At 37.8% G+C, this 13,771-nt stretch overlaps 3 protein-coding genes across 8 annotated transcripts; 2 read left to right on the top strand and 1 right to left on the bottom strand.

The window, feature by feature from the left end:
- Positions 1-1,415, top strand: LOC112191400 (60S ribosomal protein L38). The gene is made up of 3 exons (XM_024330746.2): positions 1-157; positions 851-1,034; positions 1,233-1,415. Exons 1-3 carry the CDS (start codon positions 155-157, stop codon positions 1,253-1,255), a joined length of 210 nt encoding a protein of 69 aa, XP_024186514.1. The 5' UTR covers positions 1-154; the 3' UTR covers positions 1,256-1,415.
- A 157-nt stretch (positions 1,416-1,572) lies between these two features.
- Positions 1,573-7,034, top strand: LOC112191396 (phospholipase A(1) LCAT3). 5 transcript variants are annotated; one of them, XM_024330741.2, is made up of 11 exons: positions 1,573-2,286; positions 2,589-2,680; positions 3,259-3,386; positions 3,515-3,650; positions 3,756-3,807; positions 4,350-4,450; positions 4,698-4,877; positions 5,425-5,582; positions 5,987-6,041; positions 6,517-6,570; positions 6,754-7,034. In XM_024330741.2, the coding sequence occupies exons 1-11, from the start codon at positions 2,073-2,075 to the stop codon at positions 6,919-6,921; spliced, it is 1,338 nt and encodes a 445-aa protein (XP_024186509.1). In that variant the 5' UTR covers positions 1,573-2,072; the 3' UTR covers positions 6,922-7,034. The 5 variants fall into 5 exon arrangements, 4 of the variants coding, with proteins under 4 accessions (XP_024186509.1, XP_024186510.1, XP_040373219.1 ...); XM_024330742.2 differs by lacking the exon at positions 6,517-6,570 and adding an exon at positions 6,604-6,670 and having other exon boundaries at positions 6,754-6,917; XM_040517285.1 differs by having other exon boundaries at positions 6,517-6,670; positions 6,754-6,917.
- Positions 7,035-9,622: 2,588 nt separating this feature from the next.
- Positions 9,623-13,771, bottom strand: LOC112191395 (AP2-like ethylene-responsive transcription factor BBM). Of its 2 annotated transcripts, XM_040517284.1 has the most exons (9): positions 13,322-13,770; positions 13,196-13,237; positions 12,134-12,815; positions 11,926-12,008; positions 11,738-11,746; positions 11,495-11,583; positions 11,289-11,362; positions 11,050-11,100; positions 9,624-10,943 (listed from the first exon to the last, which is right to left on the bottom strand). In XM_040517284.1, the coding sequence occupies exons 1-9, from the start codon at positions 13,485-13,487 to the stop codon at positions 9,725-9,727; spliced, it is 2,415 nt and encodes an 804-aa protein (XP_040373218.1). In that variant the 5' UTR covers positions 13,488-13,770; the 3' UTR covers positions 9,624-9,724. The 2 variants fall into 2 exon arrangements, with proteins under 2 accessions (XP_024186508.1, XP_040373218.1); XM_024330740.2 differs by having other exon boundaries at positions 9,623-10,943; positions 13,196-13,771.

Raw genomic sequence — 13,771 nt, 5'->3', positions numbered from 1 at the left:
ACTTGTAACATGCAGTCCAGAGCCGTAGGCCCATTGGGAGCAACAAATAAATGTCTCGGGTAGATTAGGGTTTGCGCCGTTTGCATATATAATCGTCTACAATCACCATTCAGCTCCGCCTTCAAAGTCCAGAGTTTGCACGGCAAGCAGCACAATGGTACGCTTTCTCTCTAATTCTTTGTCTAAATTTGATTCAAAAACTGAACGAAGCACACTCTAGTATGATTGATGCAAACCGATTATTGTTACTGGTTCATGTCATAGTACTTTTGTATACCATTTAGTAGTATATGCAATTTTGGTTATTCATTATTTCTTTAATCTTTCGGTAGAAGTATAGTCAGTAGAGCCTAGCCTTGAAAATGAAAATACATATAGATGGTTTCTACTGTATCTATTTTTCCCGATATGCATATTTAACTCAATTGGAAAATTATGAAATGATCCTCCATTGTTTCTTTTGTGTGTTTGGAGCTGAAGTAGTTGATTTTGGGAGGCCGAAATCGGCTTCTATTTTGTTTATAGTAAACCTGTGCACATTGTTTTCAAATCGGTATTTTGAATCTTCTCGTTGAATCCTGTGCCTGTGGTTTGAATCAGAGGATGCCGACTGTAGTCAACATCTTTGCTTTCTGACAATCATGAATCATTTTAGGTGTTGGATATGGTGCTTGATGACAATTGTGTGATTACTACTAGCGTGCTGCCTTATCTTTAGAGTTTAGATGGTGTTAACTGTTGAGAAAGTAATTAAAACAATTGTAGGTGATGACTAATAGGTTCTAAAGATTGTGAATATACTGAGATTATTTAAAGATTTAATGTCTATGCTTTGTTTTTCTATCGGCAGCCGAAGCAAATTCACGAGATCAAGGATTTCCTCCTTACTGCAAGAAGGAAGGATGCGCGTTCTGTCAAAATCAAGAGAACGAAGGACGCTGTGAAGTTCAAGGTTCGGTGCTCAAAGTACCTCTACACCCTTTGCGTGTTTGATTCCGAGAAGGCAGACAAGTTGAAGCAATCTCTTCCTCCAGGTATAGTTTTTATTGTTCACTTGTGTTTTTAATTTTGATGTTTGGTTTAGGCTTCCAAGTTTTCTCGTATATTTGAACTTATTTGGGTAGTTCAACTCTACCCTAGTTTTGGTTTCTGTTGAGATGAGCTTCTATACGAGCCCTTTGATATATTTGTGATGCCACATTATGACAGTTTTGTTTTAATTTCTTATGTAGGCTTGAGCGTGCAGGACCTGTGAAGCATTTTTGTTAGCAATCTGAGGAATGCAATGAAGAAATCCTTTTTGTTTTGTGGATTTTGAAGACTGAAAAAAAAACTTATGTTTTGTTGGAGCCAGATGTTATTGTTCCCAGATATTTGAATTGAGTATGGTTTTATTTATTTGGAGTTGATGCTTTCTTCGCCCTTTGATAAAATATGATAAGTCTGAGCTGATAAAAGACGCAATGAAAATTGATTATATCAAAGCCATGTTGTATACGATAGTAGTTGTTTTGGGATAAGTTGCTAGCATACCATCATGATTGTGCGAGAAGACTGGTGATCTGCGGCAGGGTTCTAGATGAAGCCTTGTTTTGTTCATTAGTCAGTAGTATACCCTACAAAGAAAAGAAACGGGGGAACTGGATATCCGAATCTTATTTGTAGACGCGAGTTTCAGGTCTCCATCTCTCTCTGTATCTTTTGGTTTGGTGTTTTGTTTTTCGGTTGAGCCCAAGTGCCACCGAGTCCTTGGTTAGACTGTTTGGTGGGGCTCTGACCCCTCCCTCCACTCCCCGTTATTTACCCCGCTTCCCAACAACTTCCCCTCCCATAAGAAAGGGCAAAGTTTCTTAATTAGCTACTAAACACGAAACAGATCTATCTACCGAGTAAGGAAGGTGCTAGATTAAGTAAGAAAAAGCGTTAAATTTTCTAATATATTTAAAGTCGAAGGGCCTAATTGCGAATTGGGTTTATTATATTTTCGTCTTTTGAAAATTTTGTAAGAGAATAAAAGTAACGGCAACGGCAGTGTCGGTTCTCACTCGATCATCGCTTAGCTGAGCTGAGAGATGCTGTGCTTCTGCCCCTGTTTCGACGACAACCACCGCGGGAGTTCCGACGACGTGGACCTGGAGCCGGTCCTGCTCATCTCCGGAATCGGAGGTTCCATTCTAACTTCGAAACGGAAAAAACTGGGCTTCGACACTCGGGTCTGGGTACGGATCCTATTGGCTGACTTAGAATTCAGGAAGAAACTCTGGTCTCTCTATAATCCCAAAACAGGTTCTCTTCATTTCTCTGCACTACTCATTCATTTTCATCTACAACAACATTGAACATTCTCTAGCCTTTGTTTTTTTTCTTTGGTTGGTCAGAATTGGAGACTGTTGGTTTAGTTTCTATCATTCAAAGATAATGTGAATGATCAATCAGCACAACATACACACTCACATTATTATTATGATCAAAACTCATCTATGTTGTAACCAACTCATTCAAAATTGAATTGCTAATTGCTAAAGTTTGAATCTTTCAAGTTTTCAAAGTACAAGGCTCTAATGAATCTCTATTTGCCTAATCTCCAGGTTATACAGAAACTTTAGACAAAGACAATGAAATTGTTGTCCCAGATGATGATTATGGCCTCTATGCAATTGATATTCTAGACCCGTCCCCGGTGAGAGTATATTAATTACTCTTCTCTGTCGAGTGTTATTTTTTTGTTATGATTCCAATAAAGTTCCATTTTTTCTTCAAAACCATGAAAAGACCTTTTGACTCTTCAACCTCTCTGTCTTGATGAAAAGCACAGGTGCAACTGTAATGGATATTACAGAATTGATGTCAAACGAGTCTTCTGTTTAACAAAATTCTAACCAGTTGCCTTTAAAGAAACAATCATTTTCTTCTGCTTCTTGCTCATCATCAACATGATTTTGGACTTAAAACTGAAGAATCCATCTGCCTGTCACTACTTACATTTTTCTTGTGTACATTATTTGGAATTAGTAGGTATTGACTGATGGTTGAAGTCTATCTAATTGCATCTAATGAACACTATCTTTATAGTGGCCAGCATTATTGGGAAACCTTTCTTTTCTTTTATCATAGACCCTAAACCCACCTCAGAACATATAGGTTTGCTTATTTCATCTTTCCTTATTCATTATTTTAAGAAACTAGATATTGTCCTTTATTATGCTGGATACTTACCCTAAAACATCGTGATGGTTATATCTCTCTCCATGTTTCCAGTTTGTGAAATGCATACATTTGAAAGAGGTATACTATTTTCATGATATGATAAATATGCTTGTGGGTTGTGGCTATAAGAAGGGAACCACATTGTTTGGATATGGCTATGATTTCCGACAAAGCAACAGGTAATTTATTTTTAACTGGTTATTTCTGTTCCTGCCTAGTTTCTGTTACAATTACTATGGTATTCTAGTGACTACTTTAGGTATTCAACTATCACTATGTCTGACTACCATAGCAAATATGTTGGCAGAATTGAAAAGTTAATGGAAGATCTTAAAGTGAAATTGGAAACTGCTTACAAGGCTTCTGGCGGTAGAAAAGTAAATATAATTTCGCATTCAATGGGTGGACTGCTAGTCATGTGTTTTATGTCACTTCATCATGAGGTGTGCATACTATCTTTTAGTGACTTGGTGAATGTGGGGCCAAATATATAAACAGCTCCATCTCAAAAGAGGCATAACCATTTATTCTAAATCATTCACCTGCAGGCCTTTTCAAAGTATGTGAGTAAATGGATTTGCATCGGTTGCCCTTTTCAAGGTAGTTTCGTGCGTGCCATTTGTTAAGTTCTTGAAATCTGTCCATTGAATGTTCTCAGGTGTAGAGAGTTGCATTAGATCTCCCCTCTTTGTGTTTTCGGTCAAAATCACAATAGGGGTTTTCTTTACTTATTTTTTCCGTTTTTAGTGAATTTTGTTTTATCTTGTTAGTTATCATCAAATCCATTACTTGCTTGAAATATGTAGACACTATTTACTGTGTCAGAAACAACAAAGTTTCTCAGACTGGAAGTTGAAGCATTTGGTTTTGCTGAAGCCCCTCCTTCCTGCCTCTCTCACACCCATAAACAGACATATATTTTGTCCTTATTTTTGAAAAATTATTCAAATTGTGATGCTTTAGATAATCATAAAGGTAAAGAAACTCGTACAGGCATTTGCAACAGTTCTGGGAAGAGTTTGAGCCCACTGTTGGATGACCTCAACAATTTACCAACCCAACTTTTTAGAATTTCAGTTATCTCTTTAATTGTTTTCTTGATTCTTCATCCTTGAATATTGATTATGACACACACTTTACAGGTGCACCAGGATGCATCAATGATTCTCTTTTAACTGGACTGCAGTTTGTTGAAGGCTTGGAAAGCTTTTTTTTTGTATCAAGGTGGACTATGCACCAGCTGGTAATACATTAAGCTTAATTGGCATCAGTTTATCATCTTTCTTGGTAAACCACTATCTCAAATGAAAGTACGCATGCATGACATGCTGTGAATGAGTTCTATGCAATTAACAACAATTCCAACTACTTTAGAATAAATAAATTTAAAGTAAAAAAACAATAAATTGTTTCCTGACATGTGAATTTTCTTCGACACGGTTTGAGCATATTGACAGCTAACAGTCTATATACTTGTCTTTCGCATATAGTTGGTTGAGTGTCCATCAATCTACGAGATGTTGGCCAATCCAGATTTTAATTGGAAAAAGCAGCCGGAAATTCAGGTTTGGAGGAAGCATTCTAAGGATGGGGAAACTTCTATTGAACTGGAATCTTATGGTCCCGTTGAAAGTATTACTTTGTTTAGAGAAGCATTGAGACATAATGAGGTACAGTTTTTCAGCTTAATCTGGCTAGGAAACTCGAAAAGTTTTCAAAATTTCTGTGTCAAAGCATCTGTGTTTGCAATTTTGACTTGTTTTTTTTGTGTCATTCACTCATGCGGCCATGCTGTTGCTTGCTTCTGGTGCGGTATTCAACTGTATTTAGGAAAGAAAAAAAAACTAAGACCAAATCTATCACTAAATCATTATCATAGCTCAAAACAATTTTTTAGTTGATAAGGATACACTGTACTAGCAATTGAACAACTTTTGTATTTAGCGGATATGAATTCAATTGCCAACATAGCATGAGGTATACCCTTCCTTAATCAGCATGATTCAATATTGTAATTTTAATCACACGACAGTGGACAACAGTTGATTGGCTAGGTATACTGTTCACCTTTTCAATCTCTGGCAAACAACGTCTATGTTCCTCTGCTTGAACATTTCCTGTATCTGGGATGCAATTTTTACTTTGAATCTCAATGTAAACTTGTTACTACTTTCCTGCCTTAATAGCCAGAGCTTATGTCACTCTCTTTCATTGCAGCTAACTTATGATGGTAAAACTATAGCTTTGCCATTTAACTTTGCTATTTCCAGATGGGCTGCTGAGACTCGCCAAGTTCTCAACAATGCCAAACTACCAGATGGTGTCTGCTTCTATAACATTTATGGAATATCCTTTGACACACCTTTTGATGTTTGGTATGTAAGAAATCTGGTATCTGAACTATGGTAGTTTTGTTTGCTCAAAGAAAAAAAATCCACAAGTAACTAGCTGCTAAACCCAGATTTAAATCAAAACAAGGACATGTGATCAGGGTTTCAAACTGGTATGACTGTCAGCTATTTCTAAGTTAATTTTACTTGATAAAACTGACACTAGACTGCAGATCTTCCAGAGTAATGGCTGTCAAGAATAACATGCATTTATTTTTTTGTATGTCCTTGGCACTAAAGTTTGTGAAAATGAAATGAACTATAGACAGTGACTAGCAGTACATATGTATTACTTTCTGTTCTTCATCTTTCTGTTTTCTGTATTCATCAAGTTGCAATTTATTAAGTCGGTAAGGGGATCTCAAACATATAATCATTTACTAATGCAGTTATGGCTCGAAGGCATCTCCAATTGAAGACTTGTCTGAAATATGCCATTCAATGGTAAATTATTTATTGTTGGAACTATTAAATTTTCTGCGAGTCATGTGTGAAGTATTAAGGATTCAAACTTAAAACAGCCTAGATCATCTCTCCTTTGATCTGTGATTATCAGCCTCATTATTGGTATTTCGGTACCAAGACTATTTTCAAGCAGAGTTGTATCCTTGATGATTGTAGCTGATCAAGGTTGAGCCTTATTAATGAAAAATGATGTCTAAGTCTTGATGATGCTATCCCATATAACAACTTTATTATATGCTTAAAACAATGCTACTTATCAAATAGTAACTCTTACTTTTGTTTACGCACCGTAGATCTACTTTGCCCGTTAGGCTCAATGATTATGCTCGAATAGAATTGTGAAGTGGTCAGTCCTTTTGGTATTAGTATTTTTATGCACCCTGTCCCTTGGTTGTAAATATTTTTATCTTTGGCGCTTGACTCATTTGTGATTTACATAATTTGTCTGTTTCAGCCTCAGTATTCTTATGTGGATGGAGATGAAACAGTTTCTGCTGAATCAGCAAAGGTGTTGTATCTGACTTTTCATATTATGTTGCAGACTTGTATTCTTAGTTTCTACTTTCTAGCCAGTGTTGAGCCATACTCTGGCTATGACGGCTTTATTTGTAAGTTACTGCTTTGGAGCAAGTTTGATAATGGTTCCGGCCTGCATCTGAGTGAATTAAACTTGTTTCTTCGTATTGCGCAGGCAGATGGATTTGCTGCAGTTGAAAGAGTAGCAATAGCTGCAAGACACCGGGACCTATTAAGTGACAAAACGGTTTTTCAACATATCAAGAAGTGGTTGGGAGTTGAACAGAAGGTCAACATACATTCCAAGACATCCAGAGTTTCAGATAAGCCTGTGAGGGAATGAAATATTGGTTCGCATATTTATGTGTAGTACAAGACTACAGGACCATATTGTCATAACGTGATATTTGTTCCGTAATCCCGATATTTATTCTATAATTTCAATTTAGTTTAAAATCAAGGTCTCCGATAGCCTGTTGTTCCAATTTTTCCCCCTTTATTTCTCTCTTAGTTGAAAACTATTACTTCCAGGCAGGGGTGCAGTTTATTTCGTTGCCCTTAAAGAAAACCTCAAGAAATTTGCAACATGCTATATTTCACAAAAATCATGGCTATAGTAAGCAATTGAACATCTGTTTGGTATACATGCTTGATATGTGCCAAACTAAAGTAGTCTCAATTTCACCAAAGACAAAAAAAATTCACGCTTTCAAACGTTTCCCGCTGAATGTGGCTTCTATTGTTATAGCTCCAGTTCGGGAGTTGTATTCTTGGTATTTACCCTGTTGTACTGAATTTAACCAAGTAAGGACCTACGACGAATTCGTCATCGCCCAACCTTCCTTTTGTTTCTTTAGTTCATCAAAACTATTACGTCCGGGGACCATGCGTACAGGCATAAGGCTTTTTTCTCTGGGACTTTTATCCTTCCTCATTTACCTGTCCAAAGATCACAGGAAAGTTGCAACATGCCATCTTCCACATAAACCATGTGCTATAATGAGCAATTTTTTATCATTGGAATAAAAACTAGCCTTCCATACGTTAAAATTCAACGTTAATGAAAAAGCATGTTAAATGTGACCGAGATTCTAAAGTTGTAATTTCAAATTTTATTCTATATTTTCTTAAATTGAAAAAATAAAATTAAGCGGACTTTTGCCAACAAACATCGTCGGTAGAGGGTGTTCCCATTTCTATACAACCCCCCCCCCCCCCCCCCCCCCCCCCCGCTCTTCTCTCTTCTAGTCGAAAACTACACTTCCACGTACCTAGCTTGTAGTTTTTTTTTTTTTTTTTTTTTTTTAAATTCGATCAAACGAGTTAAATTTATTTAATGAAAAAAAAAGTTACATACATAAGTATATTCTTTCTGTACGGGTGTTGTTGATTTGATGGTGCACCAAATATACATCATCGATGCTCTTATATTGGTTGGTTGTAATCTAAGACAAATTATTGAAAAAACCACCACAGGTGGTCAAGTTGGTAAGAGCATCCAGGTGTGGAACCCCTACACCAGGGTTCGAATTCCGCCGACGCTTATTGGAGTTAAATCTCAATATATTCTTGGTGGCCAGGGGAGGAAACAAGAGTTTTTTAGAACACCGTATGATTGACAAATAAAAAAAAAACAAATTATTGAAAAGAACAAAACCGAATTATGAAAAGAAGGGAGGGAGGGATCGAGAGCCGGTGCATGGTCAATGGTCAAAAGGTTGGAATCCCGATTAACAAAGAGTGAGTTTAATTACTAGGGTTTAGGGTTTCAATGTGAGTAATTTAATGAAAAGCCCTAGAAAGAAAGAGAGGAGAATGAGCAAACCTAGGACCAGTTAGCTTATGGGAGGATTGATGGATTTGATTCTAGTTCTGTACAGTGCGAGTGAGTCGCATCATGATCCATGCAATTGCAGTTGCAGTTGCAGGCTGTCTTCTTCCCGAGAAAGCACGGGTGCTCCTCCGCTGATTTCTCCAATGCGCGCAATCCCAGTCTTTAGTTTTCTTTTTTGACCTGACACACTAATCCCAGTTCCCACACAACTTGTTTTGGCTCCTATCTGTGAAACTCTCCTCGGTACTTTCTCCATTGGTTATGCCCTAACCTACGTATAAATATCCTTTTTCCTTCTTAAGAACTTATAAACCGAAAAACTATACAGTACTATATACGCAATGTGTATGTACATGCTGGCCGTGTTTCGTGTGTAAATACATGTATATATAGCTTATTAAAGAGGCAAAGAGTTATCAGTTAAGCGACCAATAGCATGCATATCGATCTGCTAAACAAAGGGATGTTTACGGCAAACACGTAAACCCTAAAACTAATTACAACCTTTAATGATTAGTTTTAACATTAATGGCACCTCAATATTTTTTTACCCTAAAACTCAGGGGCGGATCCAGGCCCTTTTTGGGGGAACTCAAGTCCCACCGAGGAGAATTGTGGGATGAAAAAAAACCTATATATATGCTACTTTTTGTTGGTGTAAATGTATTTTCTCTTAGTTAAACCCATCCAATTACCTGAAATCGAACTATATATATGCTATATTGTCATTGCTAGTTACTTGTTATTTGTTTATGTAGAGCGAGGTGCAATTGCAAGCAATGGTGTGAATAAGAATATTATCTTGTATGGAAGGGTGTATATTTTTCTTTTAATTAATAAAATTCTCTTGTACTGTCAATATTCTCCACAATAATTTTTTTTTTCTTCTTGTTAAAAACTTCAAGCCCCACCAACTCACCAAGGTTTGAATGCTGGATCCGCCACTGCTAAAATTAACAACCCTTTAACTAAAACAAAAATTCTTACGTTCGAGATTTTAATTTCACATAAAAAAATAAAATTTGTACGTACTCCAAAAAAAAAAATTATGAATTTCATACTCTCGATCTCATCCGTCTCGCATGCTATAATTCCAATCTTTAGCCACCTACACCCTTAAAATTCCGCATGCTGGACAGTACTCGACACAAACCGGAAAAATTAAGTAGTCTAGCTATCGAAGCGCATAATAAGAAGAACGAATCAACAATCAGATCGAATTAGAAATTTCAGTGTATAAATCTTGTTTCCCTAGCTAGCTAGCTACTGGATCACTAATAGCTACTCCCTACATGGAACATATATAGTCTAGCTATGTGTCGTTCCAGACTGTAAAAGTAGGATGAGCAAGAGTTGGAACAGCTGTTGGTACCCAATTCATGTTACATGTAGTACTACTAGTAGCAACTGCCACTGACGACGATTCATGCTGATCATCCTGTACTGGAAGATGATAATACAAGTTCCTGTTGCTTGCGTGATGCTGATAAGCGGGATCTATAGTACTACTTGAACCAAGAAACATATTTTGAGGATGATGATCATAACCAAGCTGCTGCGCCTTAATATTGGCCTCCTGATCATCACCATCTCCAAAACCATTGATATTGTTATTATTTCCATCAGCTTGATTTTGGTCATCATTGGCTACAACTGTACTCATAACCATGGGCATTATATAGCCACCACCAGTCCCTGTAGTACTGCTTCCATACCCATTATTATTACCATGGTGATCTCCACCACTATATATGACAGAATTTGAACCTGAGCTGTGTTCCATAGATGCTGCTGAAGAATCCATTAGTCCCATAAGGCCACTAGTCTGCTGCTGCTGCTGCTGCTGCTGCTGATCATGGTCATGAAAGAAATTGTGGGTACCTCCCAACTGGAGTTGTTGACGAAGATGATCATCATCCTGATGATGAAAGCTCCTTTCCTGATTTGAATTAGTATCTTGCTCTTGCTTGCACCAAACCCTCTGTGCATGTGCATTACCATATCCATATCCATACGGCGAGTAGTGCAACTGCATGCCATTGATGCCAGCGGCAAAAGGCGCTTGATGAGGAGCAGCAGCTGCTTGAGCTTGGGCTTGGTTGAATGCAAGAGTTGGCCAACTGCACCCCTGCTGGGCTCCATAAGATCCATATGCTGAGTACACATTGCTCATGATGTCATGTTCTGTTGATGATGAGGATCTGATAACCTGTCCGTGATGATCCAGCACAGACGACAACATGATCTGATGATGATGATCTGCAGGAGGAGGCGGCTGCTGCTGCTGAACGTCTTTCAATCGCTTTGCAGTGGCACCAGTAGTGATGGGCAATGCGCTGCTCTCCAGAATGGACTTGACATCATATCTGCTCATGTCAAAGTTGGTTACTGCATTAAGTCCTCGGAACTTTATGGCAGCAATGTCATATGCCTCGGCTGCTTCCTCTTGGGTGCTGAAAGTTCCGAGGTACAAATCTTTGTTCCCTGCGACTCTCCCAATCCTTGCTTGCCATCTCCCATGCTGGTGGTGCCTATGTTGTTTGCATATCCAAATTCACAACAATATGTTACCTTATTACCCCAAGTAAGACAGCAAACATATACGTCAGTTAGATGTAATTAGAGTTCTTGTGTTACCTTGTCACCCCACGATAAATGGATGCACCCCGAGAAAATCCGCTACTCTTTCTGCACCAACAAATTTACTTTGATTATATGCATGTGTTCTCTCGATTTCATTATACTCCAAATTGAAATTTCAGTAATAATAATTAATCAAATGATTTCATTATAATTATTGATTATATGATTGATGCCATTGCCCGCATTTTCATTTGATGATGATTATGGAATTTGAATGGAATTAGTATCTGTACCTCCTCAAAGATGCAACATACTCCTGTCTTGTCATGGGCTTCATTTCATCAATCTCTTTCTCATAGCTACTGATCTGGATTTAGTATTACAGGTATATTATATACAAATTATATATTCGATCTCCACTTGAGATATATATCTCATTATCGCATGAACATAATAACAATAATTAAACCACACCAGAATATATCATATATGCACTCACCGGGAAGTTGGTAGTGGTTGTGGTGCCCCAATATTTCAATGCTGCTAAGTCATAAGCTCTAGCCGCTTTGTCTTCTTTGTCATAACCACCTACATCATGATTCGATATAAACTCATGCATAAGCAACATATGATCAAAATTTAAGTGAACTCTACAATAATAAGGGAGGAAATGAGAGAAAAAAAGAAGAAGAAGACTATATAGAAGCTATATGGAAAGAGCTCTTCCTTTGTACGTACATACCCAAATAAACTGCAGTTGGAGCGATTGAGATGAGATCAAAAGCACCCAGATGTGATCAAGACCCACAAAAGAAAAGAACAGAATTAGTTGTTCAATGCAAAATACGTTATGTATGAGGTATCCTTGACTAGAATCAGATAAACATGAAATAAGCCTAGTATTAATCTACAATAGATCGAGAAAAATACCTTGCCTTCCCTTGCGAGTTTGTCCTTCTCTTCGGCAACTATTATCCCATAGATGGGCTTCATATCTACCTGTCCATCTGTGCCTGTACATCAGTATTTTTGTAACACCCAAATTAAGATCCTTTGTTAATAATAAGTCACTATGTATACAAAACGATGGAAATAAGTACAACAAATGAGAACACATTGCTAGATCTAATTAATCAACCTGGTTACACCACGGTATATAGATGTCCTTTGGCCAAATGTATCAATGGCCTTTCTGGGCACGGCCTCAATAGCACCACCAGTACTCTGAGTTTGGGCATCAGTCCCCGTTGTTGTTGTGGCTGTCACCACTGGTGACTGTTTAGTATTTTTATCTGATGAACTAGTAGTTTCTCCAGTAGCAGCACCACCTGCAGTTGCAGTAGTAACTGTTTGAAGCGATCCAGTACCCATTGAGAGCGATAGACTACTCTGTGGTTGATTTCTGCTCTCCTTACTATTCTTGCTCTCCTGCTCCAGCTGATGGTGGTTATCGCGCGGCTGAGAAGGTTGATTTCTCAGCCACGTCTTGATCATGGACAACCCAATATTGTTACTATTAGTTTTAGTATTCATAACAATACTGCTAACTGGACCGGGTCCATTATTCATATCAAACATGTAATCATGGCCAGCACTGCTGCTGTCATGATCCGCAAAAGAATGCCGGCCAAGGAAGTTTTCAAGCTTTGGTAGTTGTTGATGATGGTTTTCAAGGTTCGCCTGCTGGCTGATAATGCTGTATGAAGTACTAGTAGTACTGGTATTGCTTCCCATTAGCATAGTCGACAGGTCTGAAGATGAGGTCCTTTTGTAGTTATTGCTATCTGATGAGTTCATACCAGCACCCTTCATATTCCAATCTGCGTCTCCCAATTAATTTATTAATACATGGTACTCGAGAATTTATTAGAAACAACTAATTAATATATTAGATGAAAACTAAAAAGAGGAAAACTAAAATACTCATCAAAACAAAGCAATTAAAAAGTTTCAATTGCAATATATTTATAGGGTTTGAATTATTTGATCTTTATGGAAGGCTTCTATAGAAAAAAGAAATAGAAAAATCTATATAATCTTTAATTAGGGTTTGAATACGCTTGAGGTATTTTCAGGTATACATGTATATATCTGATCAGGAATGATCAAAAAGCAGACCGGCTAGGGTTTAATTTGTTGTACTGAAAGCTAGCACGCAAGCAGCTAGCTTGCTAGTGGTTTTTGGAGATGATAGACAAACCTTGGGAATGGATATGATCATTGTTCCTGTTGAAAGCTGCAGCTTCATGTATGCCAAAAATAGATGGAGTGAGGTGGTGATTGACAGAAGCAGTGGAGTCAGAATTAGTAACATCAAAGCACTCACTGCTTCCGCCACCGGAGACATCAGTGCCACCACCGGCACCTTGGATTTCATTGGAGTTAAAGCCAAGGCGAGAGGCTAAGGTCTCTTGGTCAGCCAGCTGGTGTGATATTGGAGCATGATCATCTTCTTGAGGGGAAAGAGAGAAACCCAACCAGTTCATGTTCATCGATCCAACCCACTTTATTCTTAATTTCAAGACCTATTGGGCGGTGGCGGTGTCAGTGTGGGTTTATTTTGTTGACCAGACTGATCGAATGAATGTCTCTAACTAAGCTAACACAAACGGAGAGATCAAAAAGAGTAATAATAAGTTTGGTCCATGCTTGAAGATTGATATGTGGAGTTGAAAAACTGAAAGATCAGTGGAGAGGATCCATGTATTTCCAGGGAATGAAAGTGAAGGAAGAAGAAAGGTCAAAACTTGCAGAGAGAGAAAAAGAGAAATCTTGA

The sequence above is a fragment of the Rosa chinensis genome, chromosome 3 (genome assembly GCF_002994745.2).
Source record: "Rosa chinensis cultivar Old Blush chromosome 3, RchiOBHm-V2, whole genome shotgun sequence".
NCBI lineage: Eukaryota > Viridiplantae > Streptophyta > Magnoliopsida > Rosales > Rosaceae > Rosa > Rosa chinensis.
Note: the sequence above shows the minus strand (reverse complement) of the source record. Positions and strands in the feature narration are given on the sequence as shown.

Coding starts and splice junctions, on each gene's coding strand:
- LOC112191400 (XM_024330746.2), top strand. Junction 1,035..1,232: donor GAAGCAATCTCTTCCTCCAG/GTATAGTTTTTA, acceptor TTTCTTATGTAG/GCTTGAGCGTGCAGGACCTG.
- LOC112191396 (XM_024330741.2), top strand. CDS start 2,073: ATGCTGTGCTTCTGCCCCTGTTTCGACGACAACCACCGCGGGAGTTCC. Junction 4,878..5,424: donor AAGCATTGAGACATAATGAG/GTACAGTTTTTC, acceptor CTTTCATTGCAG/CTAACTTATGATGGTAAAAC. Junction 6,042..6,516: donor CTGAAATATGCCATTCAATG/GTAAATTATTTA, acceptor TGTCTGTTTCAG/CCTCAGTATTCTTATGTGGA.
- LOC112191395 (XM_024330740.2), bottom strand. CDS start 13,487: ATGAACATGAACTGGTTGGGTTTCTCTCTTTCCCCTCAAGAAGATGAT. Junction 12,009..12,133: donor ATATACCGTGGTGTAACCAG/GTTGATTAATTA, acceptor ACTGATGTACAG/GCACAGATGGACAGGTAGAT. Junction 10,944..11,049: donor ATTTATCGTGGGGTGACAAG/GTAACACAAGAA, acceptor CAAACAACATAG/GCACCACCAGCATGGGAGAT.